Source organism: Rhinopithecus roxellana, chromosome 11 (genome assembly GCF_007565055.1).
Source record: "Rhinopithecus roxellana isolate Shanxi Qingling chromosome 11, ASM756505v1, whole genome shotgun sequence".
Lineage (NCBI taxonomy): Eukaryota > Metazoa > Chordata > Mammalia > Primates > Cercopithecidae > Rhinopithecus > Rhinopithecus roxellana.
In genome coordinates, this window is record NC_044559.1 from 83,402,035 (window position 1) to 83,422,049 (window position 20,015).

General features: G+C 46.6%; 1 protein-coding gene across 1 annotated transcript in view; it reads right to left on the bottom strand.

Moving 5' to 3' along the window:
- Positions 1 to 13,202: 13,202 nt before the first annotated feature.
- ITIH5 (inter-alpha-trypsin inhibitor heavy chain 5) overlaps positions 13,203 to 20,015 on the bottom strand; it is a 102,988-nt gene continuing 96,175 nt past the window's right edge. The window contains exons 12-14 of the mRNA XM_010389373.2: positions 19,542 to 19,658; positions 16,400 to 16,777; positions 13,203 to 14,173 (exon numbers count right to left, since the gene is read on the bottom strand). Of these exons, the coding sequence (XP_010387675.2) occupies positions 13,872 to 14,173; positions 16,400 to 16,777; positions 19,542 to 19,658 (797 nt within the window). The 3' untranslated portion in view covers positions 13,203 to 13,871. The remainder of the gene's footprint in view (positions 14,174 to 16,399; positions 16,778 to 19,541; positions 19,659 to 20,015) is intronic.

Sequence of the window (20,015 nt, forward strand, 5' to 3'; positions counted from 1 at the left end):
ATTTTTCAAAGTCCGTTTCATTGTTGAAATATTAGAATAGAAAGCTGGATATATTTGCACTGTAATTTTAGAAGCAACTTTGGAAGTAGAAACATTTTTTGGGTCTCATCTTATAGACCTGTGTCCATCCAGGACCATCCTATCTTTCTTTTAAAAGAAAAGATGTCAGGTTTGTGAAAGATCAGATGGTTATAGATGTGTGGTGTTATTTCTGAGGGCTCTGTTCTGTTCCATTGGTCTATATGTCTGTTTTGGTACCAGTACCATGCTGTTTTGGTTACTGTAGGCTTGTAGTATAGTTTGATGTAGTATAGTCAGGTAGCATGATACCTCCAGCTTTGCTCTTTTTGCTTAGGATTATCTTGACTATAAGGGCTCTTTGTTTTCTTTTCTTTCTTTCTTTCTTTCTTTTTTTTTTTTTTTTTTTTTTTTTTTTTTTTGTTCTGTATCAGGGGAAAGGAGAGGAAGAGCATTAGGACAAATACCTAATGCATGCAGGGGTTAAAACCTAGATCACGGGTTGACAGGTGCAGCAAACCACCATGGCACATGTATACCTATGTAACAAACCTGCACATTCAGCACATGTATCCCAGAACTTAAAATTAAAAAGAAAAACTTTTTTAAAAAAGAAAAAATGTAAAATTGTTGATATAATGATCTGATGTTCAGGTCATCATTTGGTCCATTTTGATTATTTTGAATGATGACAAAGACCAGTTATTAAGATATTTTTTCATCAAGGTTGAGCTTCTTGCTGTGGGCAAGGGGGTCCTAGTGTTCTGGGTTTATAGATGAGAACGGGAGGTCCCAAGGACACATGTCGTGGAAACTTTGCCTTCACTGGAGTGTCAACCCAGTCATGCCCTTTAAGCTGGATCACAAAAGCAGAGATTTGAAAAATTATGCTGCATGGCTTCTGTGCAAGCATTTGGGTGACTTATTAAGAAGGATGGGAGCAGGTGCAGTTTGCAAGGATTTCATAAGGGGAATCTCATTAGGAGGAGAGGAAGGAAAAGAGAAGAGCTACCTTGTCCCATTCAACAGAGAAACTAGCTATTGCCCTTCAGAATTTTTATTTTTGGTTCTATTATCCATTTGTGCTTTTTCATAACCATATGACATAGAATTTACCATCTCGACTTTTTTTTTTTTTTTTTTTTTTGAGAAAGAGTCTCACTCTGTGGAATGCAGTGGCGTGATCTCGACTCACTGCAACCTCCGCCTACCGGGTTCAAGCAATTCTCCTGCCTCAGCCTCCCAAGTAGCTGGGATTACAAGCACCCACCATCATGCCCAGCTAATTTTTCTATTTTTGTAGAAATGGGGGTTTCACCATGTTGGCCAGGCTGGCCTTGAGCTCCTGACCTCAGGTGATCTGCCCACCTGGGCCTCCCAAAGTTCTGGGATTACAGGCGTGAGCCTGTACACGCCTGGCCCATCTGAACCATTTTTAAGTGTACAGTTCAGTAGCATTGAGCACATTCACACTCTTTGTGTAACACATCTCTAGAACTTTTTGTCATTTAAAATGGAAACTCTGCACCCATTAAACAGTAACTCTCCTTTTTGCATTCCTTGAAATCACTGGCCACCACCATTGCACTTTCTGTCTCCATTACTACTCTAGGGACCTCACATACGTGGAATCATGTAATATTTGTCTTTTGTGACTGGCTTATTTCACTCGGCATAATGTCCTCAAGGTGCATCCATGTGGTGGTATGTATCGGAATTTCCTTCCTTTCTAAAGCAGAATAATATCCCACTGTCTGTATCTATTAATACTATATCTGCTTATCATTTTTCCATCAATGGACTTTGGGTTGCTTCCAGCTCTTGGTAATTGGAAGAATGGTGCTATGAGCGTGGGTATACACATCTCTCTCCAAGGGCCTGCTTTCAGCATCCTTAGTATATAATTTATTATAGATGAGAAGCACATTCGTGTGGTTGTATGTGGACCCCAAGGACTGAGATTAACCACACGCGTTTCAATGACACCAAGAAGGGCTGTCACCCCAATCTCCAGGCCTAGAAAGGGAAATGTGGGGCATTTGTGAGGCTGGCTGCGATCTCCCAAGAGGACGTTTCTTACCAGCTTGTCTGGGGGGTGGTTGGCAGCCAGCAATGTCCCAGCACAGGGGCCAATCCCAGGGCTCTGCTCATGGCCACAGCGGTTTGATTGACAGCATCCTGGACCTGGACCCTCCCTGCTGCCATGCCTACTCCTTCCCTCCTCTTCTCACCCCTGCATCAGGGCCCTGCATGCTGTAGCCTCCCCCTACAAACCCCCCCCCAAGTCCCCAGAGCCAGAAGCTGAGTGGCCCAACCTTGGGGGTCCTGAGCAAATTGGGCCTCCCTCTTCTCCTGCCTCTCCAGCAACACGGCCTGCCACCCCATCTCCCCGCACCCCTCCCTGCGTGCCCTTCCCTCTCCACAGTGTGCTAAAGTTTCCAGACTGGACCGGGGTGTGGAAAAGGTGCCTCCGGGTTTATCAGAGTTCATCGGACTGTCTCACAGCAGGCGCCGGGCTGGCAGCATCGCCTCGACTTGAATTTCAACCCGTTTTCTCTGCTTAACACCTCCCTGGGCCGCCCCTCCACCCCCCACATAATAAGCTCCATTCTTTCCCAGCTCTCGGTGGCGACAGCAGCCAAGCCCTACCGCATGGGGACAGGAATTGGCTGTACTTAACCTGCTGGGTTTCTCTCTCCCTTTCTTACCAGTCTGTTCAGCTGTAACCCTAGCAGGCCCCGCCAAAGAGGGGCGCCAAGGTGTTTGCTTCAGGGAGGACCGAGCCCAGCTGGGAGCCAATCACTCAGGCCTGGCTCTGTGCTGACCGTGTGGTCGGCAGCGGGTCACTGGGTGTGAGCTTCCCTGTGACCCCCCTAAGCAAGAAAGAATAGGCTCACCTCTCCCCGACCTCACAGGGAGGTCTTGAGAACTGCTTTGGCCTAAATGTTAAAGTCGTGCAGAGGAAAGTAATTGAAGAGTTGTGGCCACAGGAGGTCAAAAACCAAAAAACAATCCTGGATATTGTGCCCAAAACTCTGCTCACTGCAAGGGGTGGGCCGTTGGGAGTCATCCGGCAGCGCGGGGTCATTCCAGGCCCCCAGCTGGATGAATTAGGCCTAAGTCACAGCCGGAGGGCAGGAGGCTTGGTGAGACAGCCTGGCTGCCCCGGGACAGAGCAGCAAAGCACCCTCCGTGGTAGAAGCTTTAGAAGGAGATCACATGGCTCAGGACCTACGCCTGGGAGTTAGTCTTTTTCTTTTTTTAAGAAAGAGAGTTGGCCGGGCACAGTGACTCATGCCTGTAATCCCAGCACTTTGGGAGGCCAAGGCAGGCGGATCACTTAAGGTCAGGAGTTCAAGACCAGCCTGAGCAACATAGTAAGACCCCCGTCTCTACAAAAAACACACAAACATACAAAACAAAAATGAACTGGGTATGATAGCACACACCTGGGGTCGCAGCTACCTTGGAGACTGAAGCACGAGGATCCACTGAGTCCCAGAGGTCAAGGCTGCAGCGAGCCATGCTCACACCATTGCACTCCAGCATGGGCAACAGAGGAAGGGCCTATCTCAAAAGAGTGAGAGATTGAGAGAGGAGTCCCTCGATTTGGTATTTCATCAGATGCTCAAAGTGTCCAGGACCCACAGGGACTAAGCCTCTCATCTGCCAGGGTCCCTTCCGCTCCTGCTCCCTGGCTATCTATAACTTGCCACTCCTTCCTCCCATCACCCTTTGCCCTGCTTTCCGCCCTCCAGTACCAGGTGCCCTGGTGGACATGAGCCAGCAGGCCAGAGGTATGGGATCTATACCATCTCCCAGACAACGGACACAAAAGAACGAACAAGTAGGGCACGGGGTGGGGGGCCCCCGCCTCGCAGGGGAAACTCAGCTCAGGAGGCTTCAGCAATCCTCAGCAAACCTCAGAAACTAATGACCCTTCCCAAGGACGGGCAGTGCCGGATTTGACGTGGTTTCCTTCATCTGGGTGACGCTGCTGACCGAGGATGTTGCAGAGGAGGAAGGGCAATGACGTGGCAAACTTTTCCAAAACGACATCCCCTCTGGGTCCTGGGTTCTCTGCGGCACCCTCACCGCTTCCCTTCTCTGCAACCCGCAGGAGCTCATCCCCCGTGCCCAGGCCCCATCTCGAGTCTACCTTCCCCTCCTTTCTCGCTGGCCGCCAAACGTCCATGTTCTCCCCAGGACTAGCTTATCTCCTCTGCAGAAACCAGGGCATGTTCCCAGCACAGCACGGGGTAACTGATAAGGAGAAAGGGAAGTTTCCTGGCTTCCACCTGCACTGCTGTGCCAGGTGTGGCCGGCAGCTCATTAATCACATCCATAGCTGCATTGTCTCCGTCTCTCCCAAGAAGACGAGTGACATTGAAAAGCCACTCATTTGCATGTGATTTCTGTCTCTCTCTATTTCACTCCCACCTGGGGGGTGGCACCCACCCCACCGCTGCCCCCAAGAGGCTCTGCACCCCCAACCCCAGCTCCCCAGATGTGTTTCCCGTCCTTCCAACTCACAGAGATTTGCTTCAGAAAGCTGCTGACTACGAGATGTTTCCAAGGATGTCATGTCTAAGGAAAAGGGAGAAACGTGAAATTGGAGCCATGCTGTGGTCTCCAGGCTTCCTGGGGTCTGAGGCATCAAGACAGCAAACACGGGCCCAGCAAAGAGCCCTGGCTGCCCGGCCAAGGCTTTTCCACCGTGGGCCCCACACTCTCCCCTTCTCTAGCCAGGTTTCTTTAAAAAAAAAAAAAAAAAGAAGGGAAAGAAAAGCCTTGTCCAACAATGAACACTTGGAAGGGGGTGGTGGATTTCCTAAGGTGGCCCCGTCAAGTCCACCCATCAGGAGTCCCTGCCCACACCCATCCTGGCCATTGGCAGCAGCAGCACAACATGGGCTACCGCAGACGCCACTTTTAGACGGAAACAAGCAGCTCCGAAACCACCACTTCTGGAGGTGAAGAAAGGCCTGGGATGCACACGGGGTAGACACAGGTGGGATCCTGGACTCGGGTGCAGCAGCCCATGGCAGTCACTGTAGAAGCTGCTCTTGTTTAGTCCAGAGCCTCCCAGAGTCATGAAAAGAGGAAGGGCCTCGCAGCCAGGCCAGCCTGATCCCATCCTGCACGTTAGCTCTGTGATGAGGGCAGGGGATGGCTCTTCCCCTACACAATTTATTTTCCTTTTCCTTGGAGAGATTTGTTGTTGTTGTTTGAGACAGAGTCTCGCTCTGTCTCCAGGCTGGAGTGCAGTGGCGTGATCTCAGTTCACTGCAACCTCTGCCTCCCGGATTCAAGCAATTCTCCTCCTTCAGCCTCCCAAGTAGCTGGGATTACAGGCACGCGCCACCACGCCCAGCTAATTTTTTCGTATTTTTAGTAGAGATGGGGTTTCACTATGTTGTCCAGGCTGGTCTCCATCTCTTGACCTCATGATCCACCCACCTCGGCCTCCCAAAGTGCTTGGATTACAGGCGTGAGCCACTGCCCACGGCCAAGAATTTTTATGATAAAGAAGTAAGTTATTAGATTAAATGGTCCTAGACATGCTTCCTCTCCAACGCTGGCTGCTGCTGTAAGACCCAGATCCAAGACCAGCTCCTCTCACACCCCAGATGAGCACGATCTCTTCCTTTTGAAACCCCCATCCTTTTATCAGAACCTCTCTAAGACAGGCAGCTGTCCACCTCTTATCATAACTAATGACACAAAACATTATCTCCAGGGAAGGACAGGAGGTGTGCTCTGTCCCCTCTACATCGTCAGTGCCCACTGAAGATTAGTTGAATGAATGAATAAGTGAATGTGTTTGTTTTGAAGTATTTACTCTGCTGGGAAAATTGCATGAACAATTTAGAATGCTATTGTCATTCAATGATACACACAGTTTTATTCTATGTTGTTTTCATCATTTAATTTCCAGAGTGCTCCATTTTAGTTTCCCGGACAGACAGATAAAGAAATTGAAAGGATAAGCGGTTGCCTACAAGTTCTAGAACTTTCAGCTTCTAGAATACTCCTAGGCTCCAGCCCTCTTCAGTTTTGAGCTGAGCCTTAAATTGCTTTTGCCTTCCCATGAAAAGGTTTGTTTTCTTCTGTAACTCTCCCTGTGAACCTTCAGAATAGAAGCCGGACTTCGGCCTTTTGTGACATTTTACTTTCTAACATTTATAGGGCTTATGTTAATTTTGTGGCTGAAAGATTCAAGAAATGGGGGCAGACTTCCAGTGGAAAATTGGACCAAATAAAGAATGTAGCATTGAGATCTTCATTCACACTCAAATATCTGCAGTGCTATATTTTCTACATGCCCTTACTCACTTCTAATAAGATTTGTTATTTTTTAAAAAAGCATACAAGAAAGCAAGTACAATGAATTTTGTACTCATAGTTCAATGAAGTTATTTCATGGGCATGTAAATGAACTTAGTACATGTGATTTTTCAGCTTATATAACCAGAAATTCCCAGGAAGCCATCAGAACACTGGGTCTTCTCTTGCACAAACACAGCTGTTGTTTTGAGGACATAATACGATTAACAGAGAATTTTCAGGAAGAACACTGTGTCGATAAAAATAAATTTGGGTTGGCTTCCTATGAAATATACCCAGTATATATATATATACACACATATATATGTGTGTGTGTGTGTATTTATTTATATTAGAGAGAGGCATTTTTTTCACCTTTATTTGCAACATCCAAAGTAGAAAAGGATGGTGCTGGAATGTCTCCTTCCTTTTGGATCCCAGAACCCCAACCTCAAATACCTATAATATAAATACAGTCACTTTGAAGATAGAAAGTTTGCTTTAACTCCTAACTTTGGGATGATTCCAGAATAGCTAAAGGGAAATGACTTTGAAAGAAGTCCGGACTGCAAATGTATGTTCAGAGCCACCAGTGTGTGCAGAGGCAGATGTGGAAACCAAGACATGGATGAGATCACTAAGGGGGAAAGTGCAGAGTACCAAAGAAAAACCTTAGGGTATGCCTATAGGTTGGTAGGAAGAAAGAAATTCATCAAAACAGACTAGGAAAGATTTTTTAAAAACCAAGGTGGGAGGATCACCTGAGGTCAGGAGTTTGAGACCAGCCTGGTCAACATGGTGAAACCCCATCTCTACTAAAAACACAAAATTAGCCAGGTGTAGTGGTGGCAGATGCCTGTAATCCCAGCTACTCAGGAGGCTGAGGCATGAGAATCACTTGAACCCAGAAGGCGGAGTTTGCAGTGAGACAAGATCACACCACTACACTCCAAACTGGGCGACACAGCAAGACTCTGCCTCAAAAAAAAAAAAAAAAAAAAAAAAAAGTAAGATTCACACCAAAGCAGCAAAGGGATCCAGCATCTCATCAAAGAGAAACAAAGTCACTCTACAAAAGAAACAGAAGAAACAAAAGAGACAAAGTCAAACTACTCAACAGAGTCACACAGTGGACCTTGAAGACACTGATCACTGGAGGGGCCATTGAGATGGCAACGTGACCTCTAAGATGTGGTTCTGTTAGTAGGGTGAAGACAGAAGCTGGATCTGATGACTTAAGCAACTGTCTAGGGTGGGAAAAAAAATAAGGGTTCACATACCAACCACTAGAGCAAACTCAACAAGGAAATAAAAGAGAAGGCAGAAGCCCCAAGGGAGTCCAAGCAAGGGACAACAGACTAGAGGACATTTTTGGAACCATATCTGAAATCAAGAGAGAAGCACCTGGTGGAAAACAAGAATCCAGAGGGAATAATTGAAGCAACCACCTGAGGATACGGGAAGAGAGGGGATCCAGAGTGGAGGGTGACAGCTGTACTTGGAGGGAAGGGGGTACCAGCTGATAGAGCCGTGCAAAGACACAGACCCTCTGATACGAGAAACAGTAAAGGAAGGAGTTCCTGCCTCAGTTTTCTCAGCAAAATAAGAGGCAGGGCCTTGGAAGGAAGCTACGAGGCTCGGTGTCATAGGCAGCTGAAGGGGAATGGAGTGGCCATCGAGGCAATGCATGGAAAAAAACCGATCAGTTCTGCCCAATGCTGGCAGGAGCCCTGTGGGTGGGATGACCATGGCAGAGTTCTCTGACTGTCCCCAGGCACTCTTCCTATCTCAGGAGAGGGAGAGGGGACGGGGATGCCATGTTGGGGACCCATCTGGCATGGGGCAAGGGTTCCACCAAGCATTTTCCGTGGTGGGTTCTCAGAGGCCACCAACTCACCAGTGCCATGCCTGAAACCTTACAGAATAAGATTGCCTCAATGTGGGAGAAGTCCCTGGCTGCCTGACATCATAGGAAACATGTGGCTGCCTCTGTCCACGCTCCTCTTCCTTGCAGCTGACTGAACTCTCTATCTTTGTAGGGGTTTCCTGACCCTTTTCCTACCTTTGCAGTTGTCCCTCCTCTGAGCTCAGATAGCTGTCAGCAAGTTTCCTGAAGTATTGAACACACTCTTTCTAGCTTTGCATTCTTATTTATTTATTTATTTATTTGACAGAGTCTCACTCTGGTGCCCAGGCTGGAGTGCAGTGGCGCGATCTCAGCTCACTGCAGCCTCAACCTCCCAGGCTCAAGCAATCCTCCCACCCCAGCCTCCCAAGTAGCTGGGACCACAGACATGCATCACCATGCCCTGCTTATTTTTTAAATTTCTCTAGAGGTGAGGTCTCCCTATGTTGCCCAGTCTGGGCATTCTTTCAACATCCCATTCTAAACTAAGGATTCCATAGAGGCATGAATTTTGTTTTCCTTGGAATCCCTGGGCCTGGCACAATGGAACTAAATACATACTGGAGTCCTTGAAGGAATAATTTAGCATTTATCACGTGGCAGCTCAGGAAGCATCTTTGTCTGAAGGCAGAAGATAAAGATCCCAGGATTGTAGACGTTACCTGCTCCAGTTCCTTCATTTTATTTTTGAGACAGGGTTTCACTTGATCACCCAGGCTGGAGTGCAGTGGCATGATCACAGCTGCCTGCAGCCTCAGCCTCCTGGGCTCAGGTGATCCTCCCCACTCAGCCTCCTGGGTAACTGGGACTACAGGTGCATGCTGCCACACCTGGCTATTTTTTTTTTCTTTTTTTGTATTTGTTTGTAGAGACAGGGTTTTGTCATGTTGCCCAGGCTGGTCTCGAACTCCTGAGCTCAAATGATCCACCCGCCTTGGCCTCTCAAACTGCTGGAATTATAGGTGTGAGCCACCATGCCAGTCCCTTCATTTTAAAGCCACAGAAGACGCCAAAAGCAGAGATAAGTCAACTTGAGTCCTTGACATCAGTTGTTCACTGGTTTTCTCTTTAACACAGCCCACCAGTGATGCCTCCTTTGTGTCCTGTCTGTTTTGGTTCTAAGCAGCTGTCATCCCACTCAGCTTGTAATATAGCTCAACTGAAATCTAAACGCGATCCAGTGAAACCACTGAGAACTGGAGGTAGGAATGCCAGAACCATGAGTTAGAAATGGCACCTAGGAGGGAAATGACCGAGCCCAGTGGAAGCAGCACCAGTGAAGATGGTGGGCATAGTGTGTGCAAAAGAGTACCCAATAATGTACTGGTCCCAATAATGATCAAAGTTTGGGATGCCAGAGTCCCCAGGCAGGAATGGACTGAGAGGTTTAAGATCCTCCAGTGTATCCGACAATTTCAGAAGAGCACAGGAATGACTGCTGTGAATTTGTTGTTCTCTACAATAATTTGTGTTACTTTAACATTATTCTTCCAGTGTCGCTTCCTCATTTACATATCATTGTGTGTAATTCAGAAATGCCTACAAACAAGCAGTGCAGTTAGATTCGTCAAGTTTTATTCTCAACAGCCCTGATTCCTTTTTCCCTTAAAAAAATAAACAGACCAATATGTTGTTTGTTTTTACGCATCATTCTCTTACAAATTGTTGTCTAAGTAAAATGTCTCTTGAATGTGAACTGTCTGGTACCCCACTATTTAAAACTGACTAAAATAAATATTTAAAGCTACGTTTCTTAGTATTTGCTTAGCTGTGTTATTTTGTTGTTTATTTTAGCTGGATCATGTCCTACGGTTCCAAGAGTCCTTTAAATTTTAATAACGGCATTGTTTGTGTACATTCTGGGAAGCTTAAAGAACATAAAAATTATTAATGTTTTGAATGATTTGATGTCTTAGTTTGGGCTGCCTTAACAAGAATACCACAGACTTGAGTCGCTTAAACAAAACACATTTATTTCTCATAGTTCTGGAGGCTGGGAAGTCCAAGATCAAGGCACCAGCAGACGTGCTGTCTGGTGAGGGCCATCTTCTCATTGTATCCCCCACACAGTGAAGAGGAAAAAGACCATCTCTCCCATGTCTTTTTTTGGCGGAGTTTTGCTCTGTCACTCAGGCTGGAGTGCAGTGGCATGATCTTGGCTCACTGCAACCTCCGACTCCCTGGTTCAAGCGATTCTCCTGCCTCAGAATCCCGAGCAGCTGGGACTACAGGCATGCACCACCACGCCCAGCTAATTTTTGTATTTTTAGTGGAGACAGGGTTTCACCATGTTGGCCAAGATGGTCTAGATCTCCTGACTTCATGATCCGCCCACCTCGGCCTCCCAAAATGCTGGGATTAAAGGCATGAGCCACTGCACCCGGCCCCAAGTCTCTTCCTATAAGGGCCTTAATCCCATTTGTGAGGGCTCTGCCCTCAAGACCTAATAACCTTCCAAAGGTCCCAATTCCAAGAACCATCACATTCAGGATTTAAGCTTCAACATATGGATTTGGGGAAGACATATATACTCAATTCAAGGCATGTAGTTTAGCCAAAACATAAATTTAAAGGAACGAATCCTTTCCTAATCCACCTATCAGGATACATGATTCAATTAAATGTTGAATGTTACTCCCTAAAGAAACACAGAGGCGCTCACTCCGATTCCCAGTCCCTGGCCTCCTGAGCACAGCTGCAGCACCGAGGGAATCTCCTGATGGTTTCTCCTCCCAATATCCCCTCCCTTTAGCCTGAAGTTGTAAAGCATTAAAAAGTCAAATGGAGGAAGATGGTGCACCTAGCATGGGGTCATGGGGGGTCAGGGGAGGATAAAGAACAACGTTCCTTCATTTTCAGTCCATTTCATTTTAGGAATGTGAACCTTTAAATGAGAAGATCCTTCAAGACGACTCATCCAGATGCCTCTCAATTTTAGACAAGGGAGGGGACTGAAAGGCAGAGATGCTGACTTGTTCAAGGTCCCAGTTAGTCAGTGATTATGACACATTAACTATTGTGATAACAAGGAGATGTATCTCCTCTAATTATGACATACTTCTTCATCTCATTCAATCTCTCATTTAGGAACAACCCTCACCCTGGTTTATAAATGCTCCAGGAAAGTCAATGATTGCCCAGATGGTGAAACAGTGCCAAAGCAAACAAAACGATTCTGGAGGTTCAGGATAGCCCTGCAGTAAGTATGTTGTATAACCTGGCACAAACCACTCCGTGGCACTCTCTGCCTCAGTTTCCCTATCTGAGAATTTCTCCCTTCCCCTGCATTTAAAGAGCTTGTTACAACACACGTGGACAACAGAAAATGCTATTTTTTTTTTTAATCAAATGCAAAGTTCCTAACTATTACCTCAGTATGGGGTTTGGGGCTTTCAGGTACTGACCCCATTTGCAGGGAAAAAAAAAAAAATCTACACCTAAAGAAGAAGAGGAAAAAAGGTGATATTTGTCTAAAGTAAAATATAATTTTTAAAAATAAAAGCTCAACTTTGTTACTTTTTTTTTTCTGAGCAAGCGAGTTAGCTATGGGTATCTCATTGGAATGTTTTTCTCAGCTCTTAAAGTAGCAGCACAGGCAGTAGGAACTGGTCTTTCCTAATAACGTCCTCTTTTCTGCAGTGTCAAGACTTAAACACCTGGAACAACAGATCACTGCTCCAAGTGCTCCACAGGGGACAGGGCCACCTGGCTCCAGGGCTGTCTGTCCGGCTGGGATTTACATAATAGGAAGGCCTCAGGGAGCCTGGCCAGCCCCTGGCTACCTCTAGCTCCCGCTCCCTTTCTCTGAGCTCTACAATCTGAAAGCATGTCAGCAGCACTGGCTGGCAGCCTTTGCACCTCTGGCATGAACACAGGCAGCTGAGTTTGGGAAGACAGAAGGCAAATAAACAGCACAGCAGACAGGCCCTGGTGTGATGGGTTCACAAAGCAGAGAGAGACAAGCCCGGATAGTCCCCTAGCGCTAACCCGTTCCGAAGCCGCTGCGTCCGACAGGAACATGTGGATGTCATTTTACTGCCAGAATGTTTCCCCAGGGAAGGCAAACATGATAAACAATTTTCTTAACTCAGGTTTCCCTCCCAGTGCTAAGCATGCCTTCGCATTTCACACGGGGGCTGCTCTGGTGTCAAGCCCCATGGAAGAAGCCTCTTGTGAGGCCAGCCCGAGCCTTAAACTCTGGCCTGCATAGAAACATTCCACTTCCCTGACCACAGTCTTTCTCTGCCCAAGCGCTCCCAGTATCCGTCTGCTGAAGGGTGACGTTCATCGGCTCTGGAAGCACCCTCTGATCTTAACCTTTTCCTTAGGGCATCAGGTTTGTCCAAGTTTTGGAACCAGAGCCCCTGTTCATGCTGGTTTCCTGGCTTTTTTTTTTTTTTTTTTTGAGACGGAGTCTCGCTCTGCCACCCAGGCTGGAGTGCGGTGGCCGGATCTCAGCTCACTGCAAGCTCTGCCTCCTGGGTTTAGGCCATTCTCCTGCCTCAGCCTCCCGAGTAGCTGGGACTACAGGCACCCGCCACGTCGCCCGGCTAGTTTTTTGTATTTTTTAGTAGAGACGGGGTTTCACCGTGTTAGCCAGGATGGTCTTGATCTCCTGACCTCGTGATCTGCCCGTTAAGCACCGACACGCTTCCTGCGATAGGTGGGCTGGTGGACTTTCTCTGAGCCGGCTCTGCCTCCCGTCCTAGCACTGCACATGTAACTGATTACCTCCTGGAGGACTACAAGGAAAAAAGGTCTGGGAACTATGACAAAGGCTGGAGAGCTCCAAGTAAAAGATGCATCATTCACTTGGCCAACTCTTCAGCACCACAACACGCCAGTAAAATGTCCTGTGTGTTAAAAGCCTTTAGCTTATTGGAACAAACTGGAGAACAGCCATTGACAAAGTCACGTGGTTTACAAAGCCCATTAGAAAGAGATCAGTATTTGAGCTGTAGATGTTTCTATTTTCAATCAAATTTCCTTTTAATGAAAACTAATTTTTAAGGGCAAGATACCACAGCAGAAGAAAAACCTCTCGTAAGAAAAGACTTCATGGTTTACAACGATCAAATGTATGGGCTATTTGCATGATTGGTGGCCTGGACTCAGTGAGAGATTCCTTTGTAGCAGAGGCTGGCACACATCTGGGGGCTGCAACACCACTGAAAAGACAGCTTTCTAAGCATTAGTGTAAGGCAAAAAGCAGAGTGCCCAAACTGGGCCATTTCCACCAAGAAAACAAGGTTCATAGCAACCTTCCTTCACCAGAAAGGCTTACTTTATGACAGGCTAACAGAACAGATAAGCAGGCTGGGACAAGACACAGACTTGGTGGCATTTAGCTACGACCTTTCTCCCCTCCGTGGATGTGGACAGGGTAGGGAGGGAGAGGCAGGAAGAGGGAGTAGAGAGAAATGACATTTGCATTCAGGCTTCCCGCCCCTACCCTTTGCCCAGAGAGATGTCAGATCTACTCTGCACCAGGGGTGGGTCATGGAGTCCAGCTAATTGCCAGGAGCTGAGGCATGTACAGCCATGAAAAAAAAAAAGAGCTGCCCCATGGCCTCCCCACATCACGGTCCTTCATGCACTTGCATCATTAAGGCTGCCAGCTTCAGAGCTCCCTGGACGTTCCCCGGCCAAGCGTCATCCCTGTGTCAAACGGATGGGATGCCAGGTAATCCTTGTACTCCCCATCAATCAGTTTGGCGGCGTTGTTCCTGGCAAACCAGCAGTCTATCTGCTCTTCCCCATTGTAAATCTTCCTTTGCTTCCAGACCACTGGGACTTGGTGGCCTTTCACCTTTAGGACGGCCTCAGGCCCCTCTCCCGCCTGAAGGAGCGGAAGGTGAGTGAGGTTCTGGCTGGGCCCCGCAGGGTCTTCCGTGAGTCTGGCATCCTGGTTCAGGAACTGACCTGGGAGGACAAAGAAAAGCATCGGGTCTCAGTCAAATGCAGAAACCTCGTACTGAAATCCAACTTCAGTGCTGTCAGTGGCGGCAAGGCTTACAATTGGCCACAGCCCAAGACTGGACTCTCCCAGCAGGAGCTGAGACATTTTCTGGTGTCATGGAAGAACATGTGTTCTGGGGGCAGAGAGGAGACAGCTGAGGATTTATCCACACCATGGGATTTACCCACGACTGCTGGAAGCTTCCCAGTTGCTAACACTAGAAAGTTGCCTAACCTACAAATAGTGATAACCATGGTCTCCTACTGAGTCCAGAGGACAGGATGGGGCAGATAAAGAGGGAAGAAGTGTTCTGTCTTTCCTCTGTCCTCTCCCCAGTCACAGGCCCACCTCCTTTCTATCAGCCTCAGGTCTGTGTTGGGTGCAGGGTGGAAAGCAGTCAGCTCAGCTCATCTCTGACCCTCGTCCTCAGGACTCTCCGGGTCAGATGGCAGCACTGCTCAGGCCACGGGAATAAAGAGCTGTGTCTGCAAAGAGAGGTCACACTGGGCCGCCAGGCCCCACGAAATGCAGCCAGTTCAAGAGTCAGGAAATCCTGCCTACTAAACTGAGCCCTGACAATGGCTTGCTTTTTATTTTTGGGCAAGGGGCCCATGCGAAATGGCTCGTTGGAGAAAGCTGGGTAGAATGGCCCGCGTGCTGCGCACGGCCACGTGGATGCCTCCCCTGGTGGGGTGTTGCTCAGGTTGGGCGGTGGGCAGAGCTGCTTCGGTTCTGTGTCTTCTTGCTGAGAGCAAAGGAACTGGACCCTCAGGTGACTACACTCCAATTCCTCATTCATTTTCCCAGAAGGCTAAAGAGAACTACTGGTTTATAAAGCCCATTCTTAGCCCAGAAAGCCCAGGAAGCAATCTAATTTTCATATTACATATGTAATTTTTATATCACATATACAGTCATGCACCACATCATGATATTTCAATCAATGATGGACTGAAAATATGATGATGGTCCCATAGGATTATAATAGCATATTTTCAGTGTACCTTTTCTATGTCTAGATATGTTTAGATGAACAAATACTTATTATCATGTTGCAATTGCCTGCAGTATTCCATGGAGTCACACGCTGTACAGGTTTGTAGCCTTGGAGCAACAGGAGACACCACAGAGCCTAGCTGGGTGGGTAGTAGACTACACTATCTAGAGAGGTTTGTGTAAGGATATTCTAGATGGTCATATAGCGACCAAATCACATAACGATGCATCTCTCAGAATGTATCCCTGTCATTAAGCAAGGCGTGTGTGTGTGTGTGAATATATATATGTACATACATAGGCTGTACACATACATATATACATACATACACAGACTGTATATATATATACACATATACAGACTGCGTATACACACACATATACAGACTGCATATACATGTATATATATACACACACACATATACAGACTGCATATACACACATATATACAGACTGCGTATACACACACACAGGCTGCATATATACACACACACATGCACCATAAATACATAGACTGTATACATACATATATATACACATTCATACATACTGTATACATATATAGACTGTATATATACACACACATACATATACAGACTGTGTATATATACACACACCATACAGACTGTATATATATACACACACACATACAGACTATATGTATATATACACACCATACATACACACTGTATACATACATACACATATACACTGACTGTATATATATACACACATACATATACAGACTGACATATATATGTATAGACTGTATATATACATACATACGTATCAGTCTGTGTATATGTATATACACACATACAGACTGTATATATAATACATATATACATGTATACATATTATAAATAATACATTATGTAGACTATATATATACACACATACATACATATACAGACTATACACACGTACATAGACTGTATATATATTATGTATTTATATAGAGACTATACATACACACATATGCAGTCTGTGTATACATATATGTATATTATGTATATGTATAGACTGTATATATATGCACACACACATACATACATATGCTGACTGCACATATAATAAAAACCACATTCCTATTGAATTTCTCAATCAAACTAAAGGTGTTGGCAATATCGGCTTTGCTTGGGAAATTTAACTCTGTCCTCTATACCCAGCGTGAGGAGAGCACCGCTTCCTACCTAGCAGTCCATGGCAGTTGCTGGAGAGGCCTTTGCTGTTGGCAATGTAGAAACCCAGGTGGTGTCGCTGGAAGGGTGCTGGCTTTTTGTAGAGGTGGATGAGGATGACAAAGGCTATGGAGCCCTGGATGGTGACTGTGACATTGGCATTGGCAGACACAGCCACCTCCAGCCCCCGGCTCCCCACCACCACACTCTGGTTGCAGGGGAGCACCAGCCTGTCCCCACCATCCAGGATGACTCTGCTTGGTGTGATCTCGAGGTAAGATCTCTCTGGCTTGTTGACAAGGATGGTGATGGTGCGGAAGTAAGTGCGCTGTTTCTTATGGCCGTTTGGAGGGGCGGGTGCCCCGATTAACTCTCCGTTCACTGTCACACCTCAAAGGCCAAGGGGAAAAAAACCAGGTTAGAAAATCTGGCCGGGAGTGGTGGTTCACGTCTGTCATCCCAGCACTTGGGAGGCCAGGGCAGGTGGATTGCTTGAGCCCAGGAGTTCAAGACCAGCCTGGGCAACACAGAGAGACCCTGTCTCTACTAAAAATAAAAAATCAGCTGGTCATAGTGGTGCATGCCTGTAGTCCCAGCTAGTTCGCTTGAGTCCAGGCGTTCCCATGAGCCCAAGAGTTCAAGGCTGCAGTGAGCTGTGAGTACACCACCGCACTCCATCCTGGGCTACAGAGTAAGATCCTATCTCACACACAAAAAAAAAGGAAGAAAAAATCTATCCCTGCCCAACACATCAAGTTAGAATTTCCCTCCTCCTTTGGGCTTATCTTTGTATCTCTAGTACCAAAAACATTGTCGGACTTACACACAGAGGCCACTCAGTGGTTACTAAGTGAGTGAACGAATGAGGGAAAGCGTAAAGTTATGAGTGGATTTTTTACTGTTGTCTGACCAATATCTTGGGATAGAGGAGGGAGGATGTAGGTTTGGGTCAAGATACCGTAGAAGGAGGCACGAAGCTAAGTATTTGTGCATCTACACACAGCTTACCATGTTCGTTTGGTTTCCTTCCAGTGTGGCTATAGTGATAACAACTCTTGTATGACCCTGATGTGTATTTCGTATCCACCAGAGGCTGCTGATCCTAATTCGGACATCTTACGATGCCACTGAGCAGTGCGGGAGAATGCAAAGTTAGCTTTGTTTGTTTTGTTTTTAGTCCAAAAACTCAAGTTCTTCCTCCACTTGGGTGTTCATCCTTAGACAAGTCAAAAAAAAAAAAAAAAAAAAAAAAAACAAACCTATAATCCCAGTTTCTGGGGAGGCTGAGGCAGGAGAATCACTTGAACCCGGGAGGTGGAGATTGCAGTGAGCCAAGATGGCACCACTTCACTGCAGCCTGGGCGACAGAGTGAAACTCCATCTCAAAAAAAACAAAAACAAAAACAAAAACCTGCCTCAATTTCCTTATCTGTAAAATGGATGGACAGATAAAAAACCTAACAGAATTTCTGTGAGGATCCCAGGAGGTAGCATTTGTGTAAATTGTAAGCTGCTATCAAATCAAATCATTTCTTTTTTTCTTCATCATTCTGAACACCACTGGGGCTTTTCCGGACTTGAGCAAGGCCTGTGAACCAAGCCCCAGGGTTCCGTGCTGTATGGCTGAATAGCAAACAGATGGCAATTGCACTAGAGATGTTTGGGGCTGAATTAGGCGATGCACGTTAAAAATGTGTTTTGCTCTCAGGCAAAGCTGCAATTTGCAATAAGAAAAGATTGCTATATAATTAACTTTTGTTTTCTCTGCTTTGAGAATAATCTTTCCAATAAAACTTCTTAGACATTCAAGGAAAAGAGGGCCTTCTCTGGGGCAAGGGGTCAGGGGAGGGGAGAAATCCCAGCATGAGAAGAGCCTATGCTCTTCCAGCCTCAAAGTCCTAAGCATTTTCGGGCTGAGTTCCCATCACGGACATCTCGCAGAAGACAGAAACCATGGGAACTGCTCCTAGAATAGGAGGTATTTCCAAGGACATATACAGTTAGGTCCTATCTTGCTCCTGAGCCCTTCGAAAAACAGTAGAGATTTAGCTCCGAGGCTATAAAGTCCCGTAAGAAAACGATGTGTTGAAGGAACCCCAGGATCAAACTCTACGTAATTGCATCACACATGTCACCTGCCGGGGGACCCTGTGCAACCCAACATTCCAAGACACTCACATTCTTGGCAGTGAGAAGTGCCAGGGTGCCCACTCCAAAGCTTGTCCTCACAGAGCTGGACATGGCCTGTTACCTGCATTGAACTGGAATAAGCCTTCTCTGTGCTAATCTCTTTCACCCAGGCCCTCTACAGACCGACAGGGTCCACAGAGCCCCTTTGACCATACACGTTCACAGCACACAGACAGAGCTGTGGATTAACAGCTGAGCGTCCTGTATAAGTCATCAAGAAAGTGACATGAGTTTAGAACCCTGGCCTCCCTGACATCACAGCTTTTGAATGGATAGACACTATGACAATAATACACAATAATACATCCTAATACATCGTGGATTTCTTTTTTTTTTCTTTTGAGATAGAGTCTCGCTCTTGTCACCAGGCTGGAGTGATCTCAGCTCACTGCAACCTCCGCCTCCCGGGTTCAAGAGATTCTCCTGCCTCAGCCTCCTGAGTAGCTGGGATTTCAGGTGCCAACCACTATGCCTGGCTAATTTTTTTGTATTTTTTAGTACAGACGGGGTTTTACCATGTTGGCCAAGCTGGTCTTGAACTCCTGACCTCAGGTGATCCGCCCGCCTCGGCCTCCCAAAGTACTGGGATTATAGGCATGAGCCACCGTGCCCAGCCTACACAGTGGATTTCTAAAGCACTTAAGCATTTACAAAACAACTTCACATCCAGTTTCATTTGATCCACTTTATAATAGCTTTGTCAGGCCAACAGAGTGTGCCTATTTCCATTTCACAAGGCAAACAACTCCGAAGGCACGTGCCCCAGGCCAGGCGGCACTTGTCATAAAGCAGGGAGTCAGATGCGTAAGTCCAGGAGCGCCGTGCACTTCCCTTAACCACCGACAACGCTCACTGAGCATCTATCAGGTGGCCCTCAGATCACTGGACATCCATCTGAAGAACAGAGGCGGATGCAGCACCTACCTGTCCTTGCCCAGATGCTACAGTGGAAAGTAGAACTTACCAGAGTCCATGTGATCAGAGACCAGCCTGAGGATGTCCCCGGGCTGCCCATCAATATTGAAGCACACAGTGAGTTTGCTCAGGGGGAAATCCACAACAAAGTGGGGATCGCCATCCACTGCCAGAGCAGAAGAAAAAGGAGAGAAAAAGAAAGACACGTATTAAGTACCTTCCTTGTGTAGGTGCTACTCTCTATTTTCTCATGAATGATGTAATTTTTTTTTTTTTTTTTTTTTTTTTTGAGACAGAGTCTCGCTCTGTCACCCAGGTTGCAGGCTCAAGTACAGTGGCACAATCTTGGCTCACTGCAAACTCCGCCTCCCAGGTTCACGCCAATGAATGACTTTATTGAATCCTGAAAACGATACTGGAAGGAGGTATCCTCAATTTCCGGATGAGGAAGATGAGTGGGAAGGAAACGATTCCCCAGAATTACCCAGTGAGTTCGCAGTCAATATTTGACTTCAGGTCTTTC